The 17,482-nt window shown below is 38.3% G+C and overlaps 2 protein-coding genes across 2 annotated transcripts; one reads left to right on the forward strand and one right to left on the reverse strand.

The window, feature by feature from the left end:
* Positions 1-11,184: 11,184 nt before the first annotated feature.
* On the reverse strand, positions 11,185-12,804 carry LOC122050755 (brain acid soluble protein 1-like). The gene is made up of 2 exons (XM_042611636.1): positions 12,426-12,804; positions 11,185-11,195 (listed from the first exon to the last, which is right to left on the reverse strand). The coding sequence occupies exons 1-2, from the start codon at positions 12,802-12,804 to the stop codon at positions 11,185-11,187; spliced, it is 390 nt and encodes a 129-aa protein (XP_042467570.1).
* A 1,753-nt stretch (positions 12,805-14,557) lies between these two features.
* Positions 14,558-15,386, forward strand: LOC122050756 (uncharacterized protein ycf23-like). The gene is made up of 5 exons (XM_042611637.1): positions 14,558-14,638; positions 14,718-14,777; positions 14,869-14,958; positions 15,036-15,143; positions 15,219-15,386. The coding sequence occupies exons 1-5, from the start codon at positions 14,558-14,560 to the stop codon at positions 15,384-15,386; spliced, it is 507 nt and encodes a 168-aa protein (XP_042467571.1).
* The last annotated feature ends 2,096 nt before the right edge of the window (positions 15,387-17,482 follow it).

Raw genomic sequence — 17,482 nt, forward strand, 5'->3', positions numbered from 1 at the left:
CCAAATTAATTGAGAGTTAGTTACTAAAGGGTCCAGATTCTTAATAAATAAATATAGAGAGAGAGTAATGTTATCTTGTATCCCTTACATAGCGCATCTCATGAGCACCTAAAAAATTTATTTTATTTAACATTATAATCTAACCTCTAAATCTTAAATGGTTTAACTGCAAGTTAAAAAAATAAAAAAACTTCTGAGCACTCTGAATGTATTCAATCGCCCACGAAGTCACGAACAAACGATGTACAAACTAAAACTCATATATATATATATTATTTACTGTTATTGTTTACTGTAAAATTTTACTATTACTTAAAATCCACAACAAAAGTCAAGTAGAAAAATTCTAACTCCCTTTAGGAGCCCCAATAAAAGTTTGGTATCAGAGCCTTAAGACCTTTGGACCTAATATCGCATGAACAAAATTGAATTTACAAACACTCATTACGAGGAAGTCCTTGATTTTTCTCAACAATTTATTAAAAATAAGGACATTTGCTATAGTAAGTCTACTTTAGTAAGTCAAGGAGATTAAATCATAGTACAACAAAATAATATCATATTAGTTTTATTGACATCCTTACACTATCGCCTTACAATTTTAGAAACTCAACTCCTTACTCTTGAAAACCATATACACAAAAACAATCAGACAAAAGCTATAAAAGAAACCTTAGACACCTTAAACAAAGATCTAAGTAAGCTCTCTTTAGGTAAAACCATAAGTAGACAACCACCCAATTCCTACAAAATCCTAAAGATCCAAAACATCTCTTCTGATGGCCCTACGAACAAAAACATAAACTGAGAGTTTTTCTGAATACACTTTAAGACATCCCAATAGAAACTTAGTTATGATACCTAGAAGGTCCACATCTAATATTACCACATATCAATTAGAAGAACTTATAGATATTGAACAAAATTTAGACACATTTTTAAATGAACAATTAAATACACTACACCAAAAAAGAACATAGAACCAAGGTTTATTATCTTTTTCTACAGCACTGTATAGATATCACAGAACACAACTACTCCACCTACCAAACAGAGGAGAGGAAAGATTTGCACTTATGAATGAAGAGTCTGCTAAGACATTATTACGACGTAAATATAATTACATCCATTTAGGATTAATTGTGTTCGGATTAAGAGGACTTACTAGAAAAAACATAGGAGCTAAGGTATTTTTAGTACTTTATGACTCCATATTTTCTGATAATGACAAAGCAGTTATTGGACTCATTGAAGTTGATATAAATAATAACTTAGGAATTACCTATTTTTGTCCAAATTTTAATATGACTATTCCAAACTTTATTGAACATATTAAAATTTCTATTCGAGCCAGGGGATATGGCGATTTTCAAAAACACAATATTCAGATAGATATTATTTTTCTAGACAAAACAATGACTAATATCAACAATAGTTTCAAAATCTAAATCAATAATATTATTGAGACTCTTACCACAAAGGAAATTTATTTTATGAAACCTAAATATTTCTCCTCTAATCTACTTGCTAGACTAGATTGGAATCTTAATCTAGACTTAAGTATGAAACCATCAATTTTACAACCAATCAAATCTATTATATACAAAGACAGACACAGTAAATCCCTAGTAAGATTCCATAATTACAAACCTTCAATGTCACAGGAAGAAGATCAAGAGGAAACCTAACATAGTATGAACCTAATGAATATAGAATGTAAATGTAGCAATCAGTCCACCAACTTAGGGCTAGAACCTAACTATGTATTTTATGATGACTTAAAGGAGTACCTATACCTATCATTTAAAATAGCTATCTATTTTACTAATGAAGATCTTAAAGAATTAGAAACATTTGATCTTTTACACCATAAGTTAAAAACAAACTGGATGTTATACTTTGATGAAGATCATAACATTATTGCTAAAAAGAAAGATTATTTCTCCAATGTCAATTTAATGAATTGATTCACAAAAGCAAAGTGTAACTATGAAAAGTAAAGATAGAAATAAAAGAACAAGAAACAAGAATAAAGGCAATGATAAGGGATGTTCTAGGAGTTTTGGTTTCTTTGTAAGGTTGTTCAATGTAAATGATCTACCGAATCTTATTCCTCAATTGTCTATCATTTGTAGAGAGTTGACGGTTCTCTCTTGCAATAGACAACCGACCTAGGACTAAAATCTATACCTAAATGTGATCAAATAGGAATGAATCTATGTTGTCCTTACACGAGCTTGCCTGTCACGTGTGTCCCTCGGATAACATAGGAATTCATCACTCATCAACCGCATCGAGATACAAAGGTTAATGCAAATTATCCATCCTACCCCCTTGAATGACCCTATTTCACCTTCAAGATCATCCCTCAAACATCCTTATACTGGCATGTTCATGTCACGAACGTCCTTCAGAAAATCAAATGAGAAACAATTCATACAAGATCCACAAGATATTCAAACATTCAATCAAGCATAGTAATTAGGCACAATCACAACAATCCATACAAGATCAAATTGATACAAATAGGGTAAAATCATAGAAATAAGAAATTGACAAATCCACAAGAGTTTTACATCAAATCATCTTTACAATTACTCCCTCCATCCTAGAACAAAGAAATCTACTCCATGAAATGAAGAAAGAAATCTGAAGAGAAGGGAATTATAAGCATTCTTGATCCCAAATCCAAGAAAAGGAAGAAAGAAAGCTTATCTATGATGAAGAACCGTCTTTGGATCCAATCCACAATCTTGGAGCTGAAACGTTGAAGATCTCCCCTTGAATCGCTACAAAATCCCTCCAAGATGAAGAAAAATCACCCCAAATCTTGATTCCCCCTCCCCCAAAAGGGAGAAGATCCCCTTTCAAATGATGAAGACACCCTTATATAGAGAAGGGGTTTGGGCACCACACGACCCTGTGACACGACCATGTGAGGCTCACACGGCCTGGCTCACTCCTCTCACTGCCTATCTCACACGGTCGTGTGGCGTACACGGCCGGGCATGCATCTGCCACTGCTCCCCTTGCACGACCATGTAGATCTACACAACCCGCACTGCCTCCAGCTTTGGAACTCCTGCACGACCGTGTGGTGCACATGGCCAAGGCATTCTTGGGCTCTGGAAATGTTGCATGGCCGTGTAGATCTACACGGTCGTGTACAGCTTCAGTTCTGGATGGCATGCAAGGCTGTGTAGTGCACACGGCCATAAACCTTCTTGGCTTCAAACCTGGCACGGCCGTGTGATACTCACACGACCATGGCTTCTTCCTTCTCTGCTACAGCCACACGGGTGGTGATCACCACACGACCTAGGCAACCCCCCATGTCATGGTCGTGTGGCACACAGGGCTTGTGCCTTCCTTCTTCGTTCAAGCGTCAAATCTTCTCCAAAAATGACTCCTGCACACAGAAAATGTCCAAAAAATAGATCTCCAAACAAAAAGAGTAAATATGTTGAAAGGAAAACTAGAAGTATGAAAATATATAGATAAAGCATGCTCGAAATACATGAATGTGCGTCAAAACATACTAAACAAGTGTATACAATCCACACACATCACCCTGCTGAATCTAGTGCTACTAGTACATTTAGGCCACAACCTTTACAGGTAAGATATCCAGAAAGTTCTATGCGAACTATGGACTATGGAGAAGGACATCCTCCAAGAACACAAATCCATCCCTACACAAATAATAATCCTTTATTAAGAATAATAGGAAAAAGAAGGCCACCAGAGATAATGTATTTTGGAAAAAAAAACTCTGTTTTACTTAATACTGGGGAATGTGATAATCCCTAAATGTATGATATATAGAACAATGGTTAGTCTCTATTAAATGAGATTATCAGGCTAAACACGAACTATATATAGAATCAAGGGACGCCATGATAAGAATAGGAGAGAATTACTTAGGAGATGTTGGCAGAGCAGCATAGGAATCCTATAAAACTACCCATCTGGAAGAAGTAGCCAGAATTACTTCCCAAGAAAATAACATACTTAATTTCTGTTATACTATTCATAGACTTTTTACAGCCCGAGATACAAATACAAGTTTAGATATTAGACAAAAAGAAGCTATGAGAGACTTAGAGCAATTACATATATTCAATTGGAATTGGATTAAGCCCTTTTGTAACGATTTTCTAGCCTTAATAGTCGTTTCAGGAAATTACTATAACTTTAAATTAGGAGAATGATTATTTAGTAAACTCACAGGAGATCTAGGAAAAGAAATACATAAGGTCTGTACAGGTATGAAAGTAGCATCACAATATGATAATATTGGAGTAAGAATACAACACATCATTTCTATTTTAAAAGAGAAATGTACTTACATACACATACAAAAACAACTTAAAAACTAAGAATATGAATTGTATAGTTAAATTTATACACCTCAACAGTATGACTCAAACCACTCAAGAACACAGCCTTATAAGAGTAATCGACCTTTGAAATAATCTGTTATTAAACCTAAAATAGTCAGACCAAGAAAAATATACTATGTTAGATAAAATAAGAAAAGAAACCTTATCTAAATAAGGAAAGACATGTAAGAAAATTAAAATCAAAGAAAACTTATGTCAATACGATTACTTGTTTTGCTTCTAATGAGCCAGGCCATTTATCCTCAGCCTGCCTAAACAAGAAAAATTTATATACAAGTGAGATCAAACTAGTTACCTGCACTAATCTTGATTTAGTAGAAATCCAATTAGACGTTTTGGATACTTCTTCTATTTATTTCATTATCTCTGTAGATGATGTAGAAGAAGTTTCTCCCTCCTCTAAGTATAGCTTAGTAAATTCTTTTCTACAGCCTTCACATTATTATCCTGACATTAATTTTCTTGATTATATGCCATTAAACTTTGATCCGGTATTCTAGGAAGACTTTCTTGAAGAAATGAATCTAATATTCACCCAACTTAGCTAAGGATCTAATTGTACACATGACTGGCTATTAAAAATAGGAACAGATAACATCCCTTGCTATCTTTGTAGTTATTACTCCTCCATTGAAAAACGAGGCACCTGCACTTTATGCAGAAAATAGACTTGTAATCTTTACCTCCACAATTATTTTACCATTATAATACCTATAACTCAACACCCTAAGAGCAGTACTAGAAATATTCTCCTTGAAACAAGAGTATCTACCTTGGAAACTCAATTAAACCAAATGGAAGCCCATCTAGATGTTATTACAACCCAACTAGAAAAACTATTACCACAGTCACTTGATAAAGGCAAAGGCCTACAAGTTTCCATGAGTTTGCTAGAAACATACATGGTTTTTATTAAAGCCTTTAGTATTTGTAACACAGGGAATACCCTTGATATTAGAGTTAAATGTCTTGTTAATATACATGACCATGAGTTTACACTACATGCCTTTTTAGACAGTGGAGTCGCTAACTCCACCATAGATGAGGTAACCCTGGTCTCAATACTACCAAAAGCTTTTATTAAGAAAGCCTCTCAACCCTTAATTAGTACCCAATTTAATGTACAACAGTTAGCGTGTACATAATTTATGACAAATATACACTTAAGATTTTACAATAATTATGGTACCTATAGTCCTCCTCTCACACTCTCCAAATTATGGGTCAAACCATTATTATATACTAACATACATATAATATTAGGACTCAATTTTCTTATATCACCAGATCATACTTTTCTTCTCACTAAAGATTGTGCTATTTTCTTTTCCATACCAATAATCTCCCCCATTGTGTTAGATTATCCCTTAATTGTTCACTCACTTACCATTTCACCCTCACCTAATAATCATTCTCACAATTCAGAGAAACTTACCTGTCAGTGTTCCCTGACAGGCTCTTGTAAACAACAACAAACAAATGTAGGGGATCGGTGGCCGGCTAGAAGGGGGTTGGATAGCTAGGTCACCCCCAACTTCGATTTCTTCTCTACATGGTTAGTTTGCGCAAACGGAAATGAAACTAAAACAAGAAAGCAATGAGTAAGAACACAAACGCTAACACGATTCTTTTACGTGGTTCGAAGATTGCTTGCTCCTACTCCACGGCGTGTCCTTGAGGTGGACGAGCCCTTGATCCTTCGGTGGATCAGTCCCCGGCTAGCTCTTGCTCCTCGATGGAGTACAACCTCTCGCAAGGTTCTCTTCCTCTTACAAGATGAACTTAAGTTTAGGAGGAAGAGAGTAGGCTTGGAAGCTTTGGGCAATGACAAGGAGTGATTCAACAATAATCAGTAACCTCCTTCAAGCCCCAAAGCATCCCTTAAATAAGAGAAGAGAGTTGATCAACAATAAACTCAATCCCCGACACCAGTCGACTGACAAAACCATCAGTCGACTGGTGTTACCGTTAGAGGTAGCCAACGGTTACTTTTCAGCACCAACGATCATTTACCAGTCGACTGCTAAAATTAGCAGTCGACTGGTAGCTATTTGCTGAGCGAACAGAATGCTTCTGTTTGCTTCCAGTCGACTGCTAAAACATGCAGTCGACTGGTGCAATCGACTGCTAAAACATGCAGTCGATTGGTGCAGTTGACTGTTAAAAGTTGCAACCGACTAGACTGCACCTTGTTACACACTCACACTCATCCTCTCCGGAGTCACCCTTGAAGTTCTCTTCCTCGGCCTTCGTCCCTCAGATGTACCCGAGCCCACGGCTCCTCTCCTGCCATCCTTCACGTTGCCTTGAAGTCCACTTCCCTCGGCTCTACTCCGTTGCTCCTCATCCGGCAGTCCCTCGGATGCCTTCCACACCATCCTTCACCGACTCAAGGATCCGAGCACTAGGATAAGCTTCCCAAGCTTAGTTACACCAAGCTCCTCATGTGTGTTTCACCAAGTCCTACAAGACTCAAACACACATATCAAACACATATGAAAGCCTAACTTAAACTCTTTGACACACACATCAAAACAATGATCGTACAGATCAAACCTAGGTCGATTGCATCAACAATCTCCCCCTTTTTTATGTGTGGCAATATGTTTAAGTTAGGCATTAATAACAACATGAAAATTAAAAGCAATATGTAAACATGAAACATAATTCCCAAGCTCCCCCTTAACATATGCTCTTCAACCTTAATTTTCAAGTTTTGCACACAATTAGGTTTCTAACTTAAACCTTTCCCATTTCTCCCCCTAAAATTGTACCAAACGTGTACACATACCTAGGTATCAATGGGGACTTAAAATTTCCCAAAACCAACTCTTGACAGTGCTGGAAAATAGGTACCAGTCGACTGCTAACTGTCGCAGTCGACTGGCACATTACTATGTTGAATTTCAGCCTTCCGAAGTCAACTTCAGAAATGCATAAATAATTCTAAAAAATTCAAAAAATCATGAAATTTTGAACACATATTTATTTTAATGTCCTTTAATAAGGAAAAATATGTTTTCATGAAAATTAATCATATTTTTGAAGTTTTGATAAAAACTCAAACACCTTAAAAAACACTCAAGTTTATATCAAATTAAACCCTAGTTTTGAATTCATACGTTTTAAAATAACTATCCACTGTAAATAAAACATAGAATTATTTTTCAAAACATTTGAAATGTCCAACTATGATCTATGGGCAAGATGTCCATTAATTAAACATTTGCTTTCCCTATAGTTGGCCTATGATCACTAAAATTTGATACATTTCATAACTCATCAAAATGTCATAAGCATAAGTGAATTATTTGTATCATCCTATCATCTCACATTTATGGTTAGAAAATAATGAAAATCATTGTGAGATAAAGGTAACCTCTACTTAGCCCTTTTGATCATGATTTCCTATCAAGGCTAAGTGCTCCCCCTTAAGGTCTCAAGTCAACCATTTTTCAAGGATTTGAACTATGATTTCATTGGTTGACTAAACCCAAAATCCTCTAACCCTTGAGGATTGATTTTGGTACCCAATAGAAATTCTTTCTAATTGGGTTAACCAAATATTCCTTGGGAATCCATTTTTGTTCTATGGTCTTGGTTTTTGATTGCCCCCTAGCAAGTAAACAATGGTAGGTCTTGTCATTATTTCGTTCATTGTATCCTATCCCATTTTTCTTAAAACTTGCCCTTTGGCTCCCAATGATCATATTTAGGGTTTTAGAGCCAATTTTAAATTTCCTAAGGGCATTGGTAAGGTATTCTACCTTTTCCTTTAACTTCCTATTTTCTTCTTCTAAGCATGATTCATTTGAACTTGAAGAAGAAGAAGCATGCATATCATTGTCCTTAGAAGACATGGATTCTAATTTTTCTTCAAGCATGATAATATCATGTTTCAAAGACTTGTTTTTCCTTTTTACCTTGAACAAGTCATCATTTGTGCTTGAAATAATTTTAATTAAAATATGAGGAGGAAGATTATGTACCTCACTTACCGAGATATCCGAATCCGATGTTTGACCTCCCCCTTCACTTGAGCTCCATTCTTTGTCTTCACTTGAGCTCTTTCCTTCTTCATTTTCGGATGAGGTGGAGGCTACATCATCAATTCTCATTAGAGCAAAATTGACTACATGGTGCTCTTCTTCCTCCGATGATGATGAAGGATCATCCCATGTTGCCTTTAGGTTTTGAGCCTTCTTCCCCTTTTCCTTTGTCTTCTTCTCCTCCCTCTTCTTCCCTTCCTTCTTCTTCAAGAGAGGACAATCATCTCTTATGTGTCTCTCTCCTTGGCAATTGTAGCAAATTACTCTCCTTGTTCTACTTTTGCTTCTTGAGCTTTTCCTAGCATGAGATTTGTTAGTAGAAAACCTTTTAAATGCCCTTCTCATTTTTCTCACCATATACGTCTCTTGATCACTATCCATTGAGTCGCTTGATTCTTCGGAGTCGGAGGATGGTGGGGATGAAGACTTCTTCTTCTTATCCTTTTCCTTGTTTGCCACAAGGGCTACTCCTCTTGATCTATGTGATTCTTTATCTAATCCTTCAACTCTTGTTTCGTGGAGCTCCATTCTTGAGAAGAGTTCATCTAGAGAGGATTTCTCTAGGTCCTTTGATATGTAGTATGAATCTACAATGGAGCTCCAAGTTGTGGTTCTTGGGAAAGCATTTAGGGCTTTCATCATCATGTCTCGATTTAAGAGTGTCTCACCTACACTTATTAGTCCATTAATAATTTTCTTAATTCTAGAATGTAAAATTGATACATTTTCTCCTTTCTCAAGCTTAATATTGTTGAGTTGAGTTCGAAGAAGGTCTCTTCTTGCCAATTTTGCTTCCGATGTCCATTCATAAAGCTCCACTAGCTTTTCCCATAACTCCTTGGCGCTTGAGTAGGTTCCAACCCTTGTTATTTCTTGTTGGGGAAGAACATTGTGTAGATGATGGATTGCCTTGGCATTTGCTAGATGCTCTTCTTTTTGCCTTTTGGTCCATCTTGTTATGTCGATTGTCTCATTGTGTTCATCCTTGGGCTCTTCAAAACCACTTCTCATGCTTAGCATAATGTCAAAATCGGTATTAAAAAATACCTCCATTCTCTTCTTCCACCAAGAGAAGTCGTCTTCGAATTTGGGTGGATGAATGTTTGAGCCGGCCATTTTGATGAGTGCTCTTCTTAGCGATTAGTCCGTTGAAGGGCAACCTCGCTCTGATACCACTTGTAGGGGGTCGGTGGCCGGCTAGAAGGGGGGTTGGATAGCTAGGTCACCCCCAACTTCGATTTCTTCTCTACACGGTTAGTTTGCGCAAGCGGAAATGAAACTAAAACAAGAAAGCAATGAGTAAGAACACAAACGCTAACACGATTCTTTTATGTGGTTCGGAGATTGCTTGCTCCTACTCCACGACGTGTCCTTGAGGTGGACGAGCCCTTGATCCTTCGGTGGATCAGTCTCCGACAATCTTCGACTAGCTCTTACTCCTTCTCGGTGGAGTACAACCTCTCACAAGGTTCTCTTCCTCTTACAAGATGAACTTAAGTTTAGGAGGAAGAGAGTAGGCTTGGAAGCTTTGGGCAATGACAAGGAGTGATTCAACAATAATCAGTAACCTCCTTCAAGCCCCAAAGCATCCCTTAAATAAGAGAAGAGAGTTGATCAACAATCAACTCAATCCCTGACAACAGTCGACTGACAAAACCATCAGTCGACTGGTGTTACCGTTAGAAGTAGCCAACGACTACTTTTCAGCACCAACGGTCATTTACCAGTTGACTGCTAAAACTAGCAGTCGATTGGTAGCTATTTGCTGAGCGAACAGAATGCTTCTGTTCGCTGCCAGTCGACTGCTAAAACATGCAGTCGACTGGTGCAGTTGACTGCTAAAAGTTACAACTGACTGGACTGCACCTTGTTACACACTCACACTCATCCTCTCCGGAGTCACCCTTGAAGTCCTCTTCCTCGGCCTTCGTCCCTCAGATGCACCCGAGCCCCCAGCTCCTCTCCGTGTCATCCTTCACGTTGCCTTGAAGTCCACTTCCCTCGGCTCTACTCCGTTGCTCCTCATCCGGCGGTCCCTCGGATGCCTTCCACACCATCCTTCACCGACTCAAGAATCCGAGCACTAGGATAAGCTTCCCAAGCTTAGTTACACCAAGCTCCTCATGTGTGTTTCACCAAGTCCTGCAAGACTTAAACACACATATCAAACACATATGAAAGCCTAACTTAAACTCTTTAACACACACATCAAAACAATGATCGTACCGATCAAACCTAGGTCGATTGCATCAACAACAAATACTACTCCTCTTCAAACTTGTGAGTTAGTTTTTTTTTTTCTGAATTTCAAGAAAACTAGAAACACTTGGCTGGTCAAGCCCTCCATGATGATTTTTCTACATGGGATACCCCTACTGACCTAATAAGCCCAACAAAGTTACTTCAGATGATTAATACTCATCAACTCGATTTAGATTCTCTAATCTCTATATTAGAAAAGCTAGAAAGTATTGGTGAAAATCCACTCAAATACTGAGATAGGGACAAAGTATACTACAAACTAGAAATCATTAATCCGGACCTAACAATTAAAGCCCTAGATTTTAAATATTCCAATTGGGAAACTGAAGAATGCAAGATGCATATCCAACAATTATTACATCTAGGGGGCATTCAAAGATCTACCTCTAGGTATAGAAGCCCAACTTTTATACTCAACAAAGGGGCATAACAAAAATGGACAGTCAAGAATGATTTTTAACTACAAAAGGCTAAATGAAAACTGCCAAGAAAATGGATACAAAATCCCAAATAAAGATAAACTTTTAAATAAGATACAATATTTAAATGGTACTCAAAATTTGATTTGAAATCAAATTTTTAGCAAGTAAAAGTACATCCTGACTTTATTAAATGGACACTTTTTTCTTACCCAGAAGGTCATTTCGAATGGTCGGTTATGCCCTTTGACCTTAAAATAGCCCCACAAATTTTTCAAAGAAAAATGGATGATATCTTTAGACCTGTTTCCATGTTTACATGTGTATATATTGATGATATTCTAGTATTCTCAAAAACTAAACCAGAACATTACGCCCATTTATATATCATTTTTAATTTATTTGAATAACATGACCTTATTATTTCCCGTAAAAAAATGAAATTAGCATAAACACATATAGAATTTCTAGGAGCAGAAATAGGCCAAGGACAAATTACATTATAACCTCATATCTTTGCAAAACTTCTCACTTTTCTCGATAAAGTGGAAGATACTACAACTTTACGCTCTTTTTTAGGCCTCCTAAACTATGCAAGACCTTATCTTAAAGACATAGGAAAAATTAGTGGACCCCTATATAATAAAACCTCCTTGACCGGACAAAGGCATTTCAATCAACAAGATATAGCCCTAATTCAGCAAATTAAGCATTTGGTCAAAACTATTCCAAAATTAACCTTACCTCTTAGCACGCACTACAAGAATTTTTGCATTCAACAACACCCAATAGACAACGCTTTTTAATAAAAACGTTGTCGTTCTTTGTTTTACAACGCTTTTAGTGAAAAGCGTTGTCTATGGTATTTACTTTTTACTAAAGACAACGGTTTTTAATGAAGTGTTGTCTTTAGTGTTGTTGTTTATGGTCAAAGACAACATTTTTTTAAAAAACGTTTTTTAAAGTGTTGTGTATGTTTCCCCTAAACTCACTTAAAATAAATTCGCAGCCCTCGCTTTGCTAAACTCTAAACCCTCAACGCGCGCGCGCCTTCTCCTCACCACTCCTCTCCACGAGTTCTCCTCTCCACTCCTCTCCACGAGTGCCTTCTCCTCTCCTTCTCCTCTCCACGAGTGCCTTCTCCTCTCCACTCCTCTCCACGAGCGCCTTCTCCTCTCCACGAGCGCCTTCTCCTCTCCTTGCCGCGTGATCTCCTCTGAACCCTAATCTCGACCCAAACTCCTCACGCAAAACTCCTCACGCCGGCCCAACTCCTCCAAGTCGACCCAAACCCTCAGTCTCTTCCGCTTCCTCCTCTTTCTCCCTCTCCTCCGCCTCCCCCTTCTCCTTCGCTCCCACCGCCGCTGGCGCCGCCTCATCTTCCGCCACTGGTTTCTCCCTAGGCGCTTCTTCCTCCGCCGGTTCCTCCCCATCTCTCTTCGGCCTCTCAACCTTTGGCTCCTCATCGGCCGCATCCTCAGCCTTTTCTACCTCCAGTCTTTTCTCGACGTCTGCTCCATCTTCCGCCGCTTCTACCTTCAGTCTTTTCCCGCCATCTGCTCCATCCTCCGCCTCTACTACCTCTAGTCTTTTCTCGCCATCTGCTCCATCCTCCGCCTCTACTACCCCCGGTCTCTTTTCCTCGCAGGCGGTCTCTTCTCCCAAACCCATCCCTTTTCCCTCAGCATCCGCCGCACCTTCCGCTTCCTCAAGCCCTAATTTTGGTTTTGGATTGGGGGCTTCGACTCCCAACTTCGGCTTCGGTTCGTCTTCCACTGCTGCCTCTCCGTTGTTTGGTACTTCCGCTTCCCCTCCGGCGCCGGCGCCGGCCTTGTCCTCGGCTCAGACACTGTTTGCTTCGTCAGCTAGTGCCGCACCTTCGGTGCCTTCGTTTGCTACGTCCTCATCTCCCCCCGCCTTTTCTGTGCCGACGACGTCTGCTCCAGCTCCATCCTTCGTATCCCCGTTTCCTGCCTCCTCCTCTGCGTCCCCTCTATTCTCTTCTTCTGCTACCGCTACCTCCTCTCCTGCCATCACCAGCATTTCGACCTCTCCTTTCTCCTTTGGAAGTGGCAGTTCCTTTGCTCCGAGTTCGTTCGATGCCGTGTCGTCTGGTAGTACTACTTCTGTTTTGTGAATGATGATGTTTTAATTTGTGACAACCATCCATCTGGATTATTGGTGTTATCTGATCGTTAACTTGACGTCGCTCTCTGTGTTTAACCTTGTTGTAATTGATTTTTTATTAGGATATGTCAGTGGTTGGTGTTCCAGACTGCTTGCTCGACTAAGGTTACTCGTCGCTTTGGAATTGCTATGGCCACTTGGGTAGAGAAGGTCGGGGCTCAAGGGGCCTCTGTTGTTGTGAAGGGTGTTTGCTACGACAATCCGATTGGGTTCACTCGGGCTGTAGGATTTCCAGGGTCTTATTTACACAGTTGCTAAGATCATGAATCGTTAGTGCGGCGGCTGGTTAATAATTTACTGGTTAACCAACTAAGCTCTGTATAAGATTTAACTGTACCTGGGCTATTCAAATAAACTATCTCAATATCGACGAATATTAGCGTTAGAAGAAAGGAACAAAGCTTAAATGCTGTTTAGCAGCAGTTTAGTAATTTAGAGATTGATCATATGGAAACTAATCCAATTCAGAAATGTTCATATATACAAAAAAAGAGTAAAGTAATTAAGCAGTCGCCGGAACTTTCTTGGGTATCAAAGAAAAGGCTGGAGGTTAAATATATTTGCATTAACAAAAAAAAAACACTTTTCTTTGTCAATTTGTGTTGAATTTAGGCCATTAAACGAAAGTATTTTCTTCAACTATATATGATATACAAATTAAAAGTTGATATTACTTATTCCAAACAGTCTGGTAGTATGGTTTCATGGTAAATTACTTCTCCTTTGAAAGTATGATGATGTTTTGTGAATGATGATGTTTTGGAAAAATTGTCACTTAGGTGAAAGGATGTTTTCTGGATTAATATGCAAGTACAAAGCACTGTATTATATGTTATTCTGTAAAGTTCTGTCAGTGTAAATTATCTAGTTTCTTTATCTAGCTTTTGTTCCACTATTGGGTTTGTTTTTCTAATAATTACTCGTGCAGCAAAATACTGAGCAAGAAGCTGTAGATCTTATAATCAGGTAAAGTAGAAAAAGTTAACTACTTCATTATGCTTTCATCTTAGTATTTGTATATTTGATTTGTCTTCTTTGAACCAGCTTCAAGTCAAAAAGCCAGATCCTCTAGATAGCTGTTAAAAATAAGGTATTATTTGGTTTGTCAGTGATCTTAATATTTGGTAATTGATGCTCACGACAGAGTTCCAACGCTGCATGATTACCTTGTTCAAGCAGATTGCTCGCTGCCTCAGTAGCTCGCATTTTCAGAGTTCCACAGCTCTTCTTTCTTATGATGATCTTGTTCTTGCAGATTTGTGTTTCCTCTGTGGACCCTTTGGCATTTCCTTCTGCAGTGGAAGCAGGTGCCCAAATGGTTAGGATGCGATGAACTTGACTGGTTTCGATCGGATTGTCTGTCATACCAAACATTAAAATCCTTGTGCTAAATGCAGGTGGAAATTGGAAATTATGATTCTTTCTACGAGATGGGAATTCAGTTTTCCCCTGAACAGGTATATGAATCATGATCGTACTTTTCCTTGCAGTTCCTCGAGTATTTTCAGCTATTTCTATCTCGTCACTATTCTGTGGTGCCATTGTCAGATTCTAAAGCTCACTAGAGAAACTAGAAGGATTCTTCCATCCATTACACTGTCTGTAACCGTGCCACACATGCTTAGTCTCCCTGATCAGGTAGCTCATTTATTTCCTCGTAAACTGAGATTTGTCACTAACACAATCTCTCGTTGTTTTTTGTTCAATTTAAAAAGGTGAAGCTAGCAGAGTTGCTGGAACAGGAAGGTGCTGATATAATCCAAACTGAAGGAGGGAAATACTCAAGTCCATCAAAACCTGGTGTCCTTGGTTTGATCGAGAAGGTAACAACAGTACGAATAAGAAATCTTAGCACACTTGTGATGAAAAATGTGATATTTTTCCTCTTTAAAATGTAGGCCACACCAACGCTAGCAGCTGCATACTCCATTTCCCGAGCAGTTCAGATTCCAGTTATGTGCTCATCTGGATTAAGCGCTGTCACTGCACCTATGGCTTTAACAGCAGGAGCAGCTGGTGTGGTATGCGTTCTTTTGCTTTCTAATCTAATCATTATCTGCTACTAGTGAAAGAAATATAGACTCTTTCAGATTCTCTTGTGTTCTTGATTATCTGCTACTACTTCATTGTCAGAAGTAGTTGAACACTAACACTTGGACGCCAACATTTTTGAGTTGGCGCCTAGATTTGACCATCTAACAGACACGGCTAAAGGATCAACTTCTATGAACACCCTTAATAACTTATACAGATATTTGTGAACAATTAGGTTGGTGGCTATCATTTATCCTCCCTTTTTGTTGTTTTTTCCATGTACCCAATGCAGCTTTCATTTCAAAGGTTCCAAGCTGATGAACAAGGATGGGTGGACACAATCAAGTCAGTGCGATTTGGAGGAGTTGTCAGGATTAGTACCATGGATTGGCTTGGGCAATCTCAATATTTGCGTCAAACTGTCTTCTGGCCTTCCCTATCATCTGCAGTATCTGAGGTATACTATGCACATTTACCGTGAATTTTCCTTATTGAGCTTGGGCTAGTGACGGTTACGAATGTATTTTATTTCAAGAACCGTATAAGCAAGTGTTCGTGCATCGAGTTTTATAACAATGCACTTCGTATCTTTGATCTAAAAAGCTTCTGAAACAAGTCATCTTCTCCAAGCATGCCCTGGTCAACATGCTAGTCACCTACTGGAGTCATTTCCTCGATGGCACGGATGAATACCTGAAATCCATCCTCTACTCCACCATTCTTTGCCACTCCTCAAGCCGAAACAACTGCAAAGGTAGAGTCAACATCAAGTATTACATTGTGCTTGGCTACAAGAAGACCGGGGCCGCAAAATCCAATAAAGACAGGTCAAACATCAAGTAGCATTTTGTAACTTATTCCTCTTAGGTTATATGCTTGGTTAATATATATGCTTAGAACTTGTAAAGACAGGTCAAACATTAATATGCTTGGTTAATATATCCATCTACAGCACTCCTTTTCTACTCCCCTGCTTTGTTCCTTTCTATTTGATCTTTTGTCTACTTCTCTAACCGGGCTTCTAGCTACCCCTTTTGTGTTTCTGGTTTCTCTCTTTTGAATCTTTATGGACAGATCGAGCAGAATATTCGTGCTTGGCAGTGTAGATCGAACTGCATATGCGAAAGGCATCAGAATCAAGGAAGGGAGCGGAGGGTTTCCCAAAGTTCCTTTGATTTCTCCAATTCTCCTCATGGCAGGTTTATCAATCTGCCCCTTTCTCTTCTACTTGTTCCGTAATTTCTGTGTAAAAGGTTTAATGAATTATTTCCGATTTTTTAAGATTTAAATTTTATGTTGTATATATATCACAATATCACACGAGGCTTAATGATCACAATTTTTTTTTTGAAAGCAACGGATAGGGAGATCCACCGGTAATATGTATCCTACTATATATCCAGTTATGAATTGATCATTGCTTTTGTAATGTGTTCCTCCTCAGTTTATTGAAAATTGAAATTGCCGTCTATGGGTGAATTATGTATGTCGACGAGCTTATATATCGCATGGTTATTGTGCAATGCCACAGAGATTTATCTCTTTGGAGCCTGCATCACTTCTTTGAAGCTTCTGAATGGTAAGGACCTGCTCTTTGTTCAATCTGATATGTTGTGTTTTTAATGGACATAAACAGATCAGGTTCTGATAGTTCTTGTTCATTGTTATCTCTTCACATCTTTTATAATTTCTTTCTGATGTAGCTCAGCATCTAAATTTCAGGGATTAGCACAGAACTAATGCCAATTTTTTTATTTTGATGCAGTGTTTAAAGAGCTTGAGTAGAAGTTGGCCCTAAAGAAAACTTGTCAGTTACGATATAAACACACTTACGGTATGAATTACATGTATATATAACATTGACATATTATTTAGTACGAGATTTACATGTATGAAAGTTTTCATACAAAATTTCTTGATTGCCTACAACCCCAGGTGTGTTGATGACAAGTTGAAGAAGATGGCTCTAAGAGTGATAGCTGAAAGCCTTTCAGAAGAAGAGATTGCTGGACTTAAAGAAGCAATTCCATGCGATGGACACCAACAACAGCGGTTAGTCAATGATGAGGTTTTGTAAAACTTGTGTGTTTGAAAAATTATTGTCATGAAGTTAAGGATAACTTGTATG

This window comes from Zingiber officinale, chromosome 3A, assembly GCF_018446385.1.
Source record: "Zingiber officinale cultivar Zhangliang chromosome 3A, Zo_v1.1, whole genome shotgun sequence".
Classification (NCBI taxonomy): domain Eukaryota; kingdom Viridiplantae; phylum Streptophyta; class Magnoliopsida; order Zingiberales; family Zingiberaceae; genus Zingiber; species Zingiber officinale.

What these genes read in the sequence shown, in the direction of transcription:
- LOC122050756 (XM_042611637.1), top strand. Translation starts at nt 14,558, where the DNA reads ATGATCTTGTTCTTGCAGATTTGTGTTTCCTCTGTGGACCCTTTGGCA. An exon ending in TGGAAGCAGGTGCCCAAATG is followed by an intron (nt 14,639 to 14,717) that starts GTTAGGATGCGA and finishes TGCTAAATGCAG; the next exon opens with GTGGAAATTGGAAATTATGA. An exon ending in TGCTTAGTCTCCCTGATCAG is followed by an intron (nt 14,959 to 15,035) that starts GTAGCTCATTTA and finishes CAATTTAAAAAG; the next exon opens with GTGAAGCTAGCAGAGTTGCT.
- LOC122050755 (XM_042611636.1), bottom strand. Translation starts at nt 12,804, where the DNA reads ATGGGTTTGGGAGAAGAGACCGCCTGCGAGGAAAAGAGACCGGGGGTA.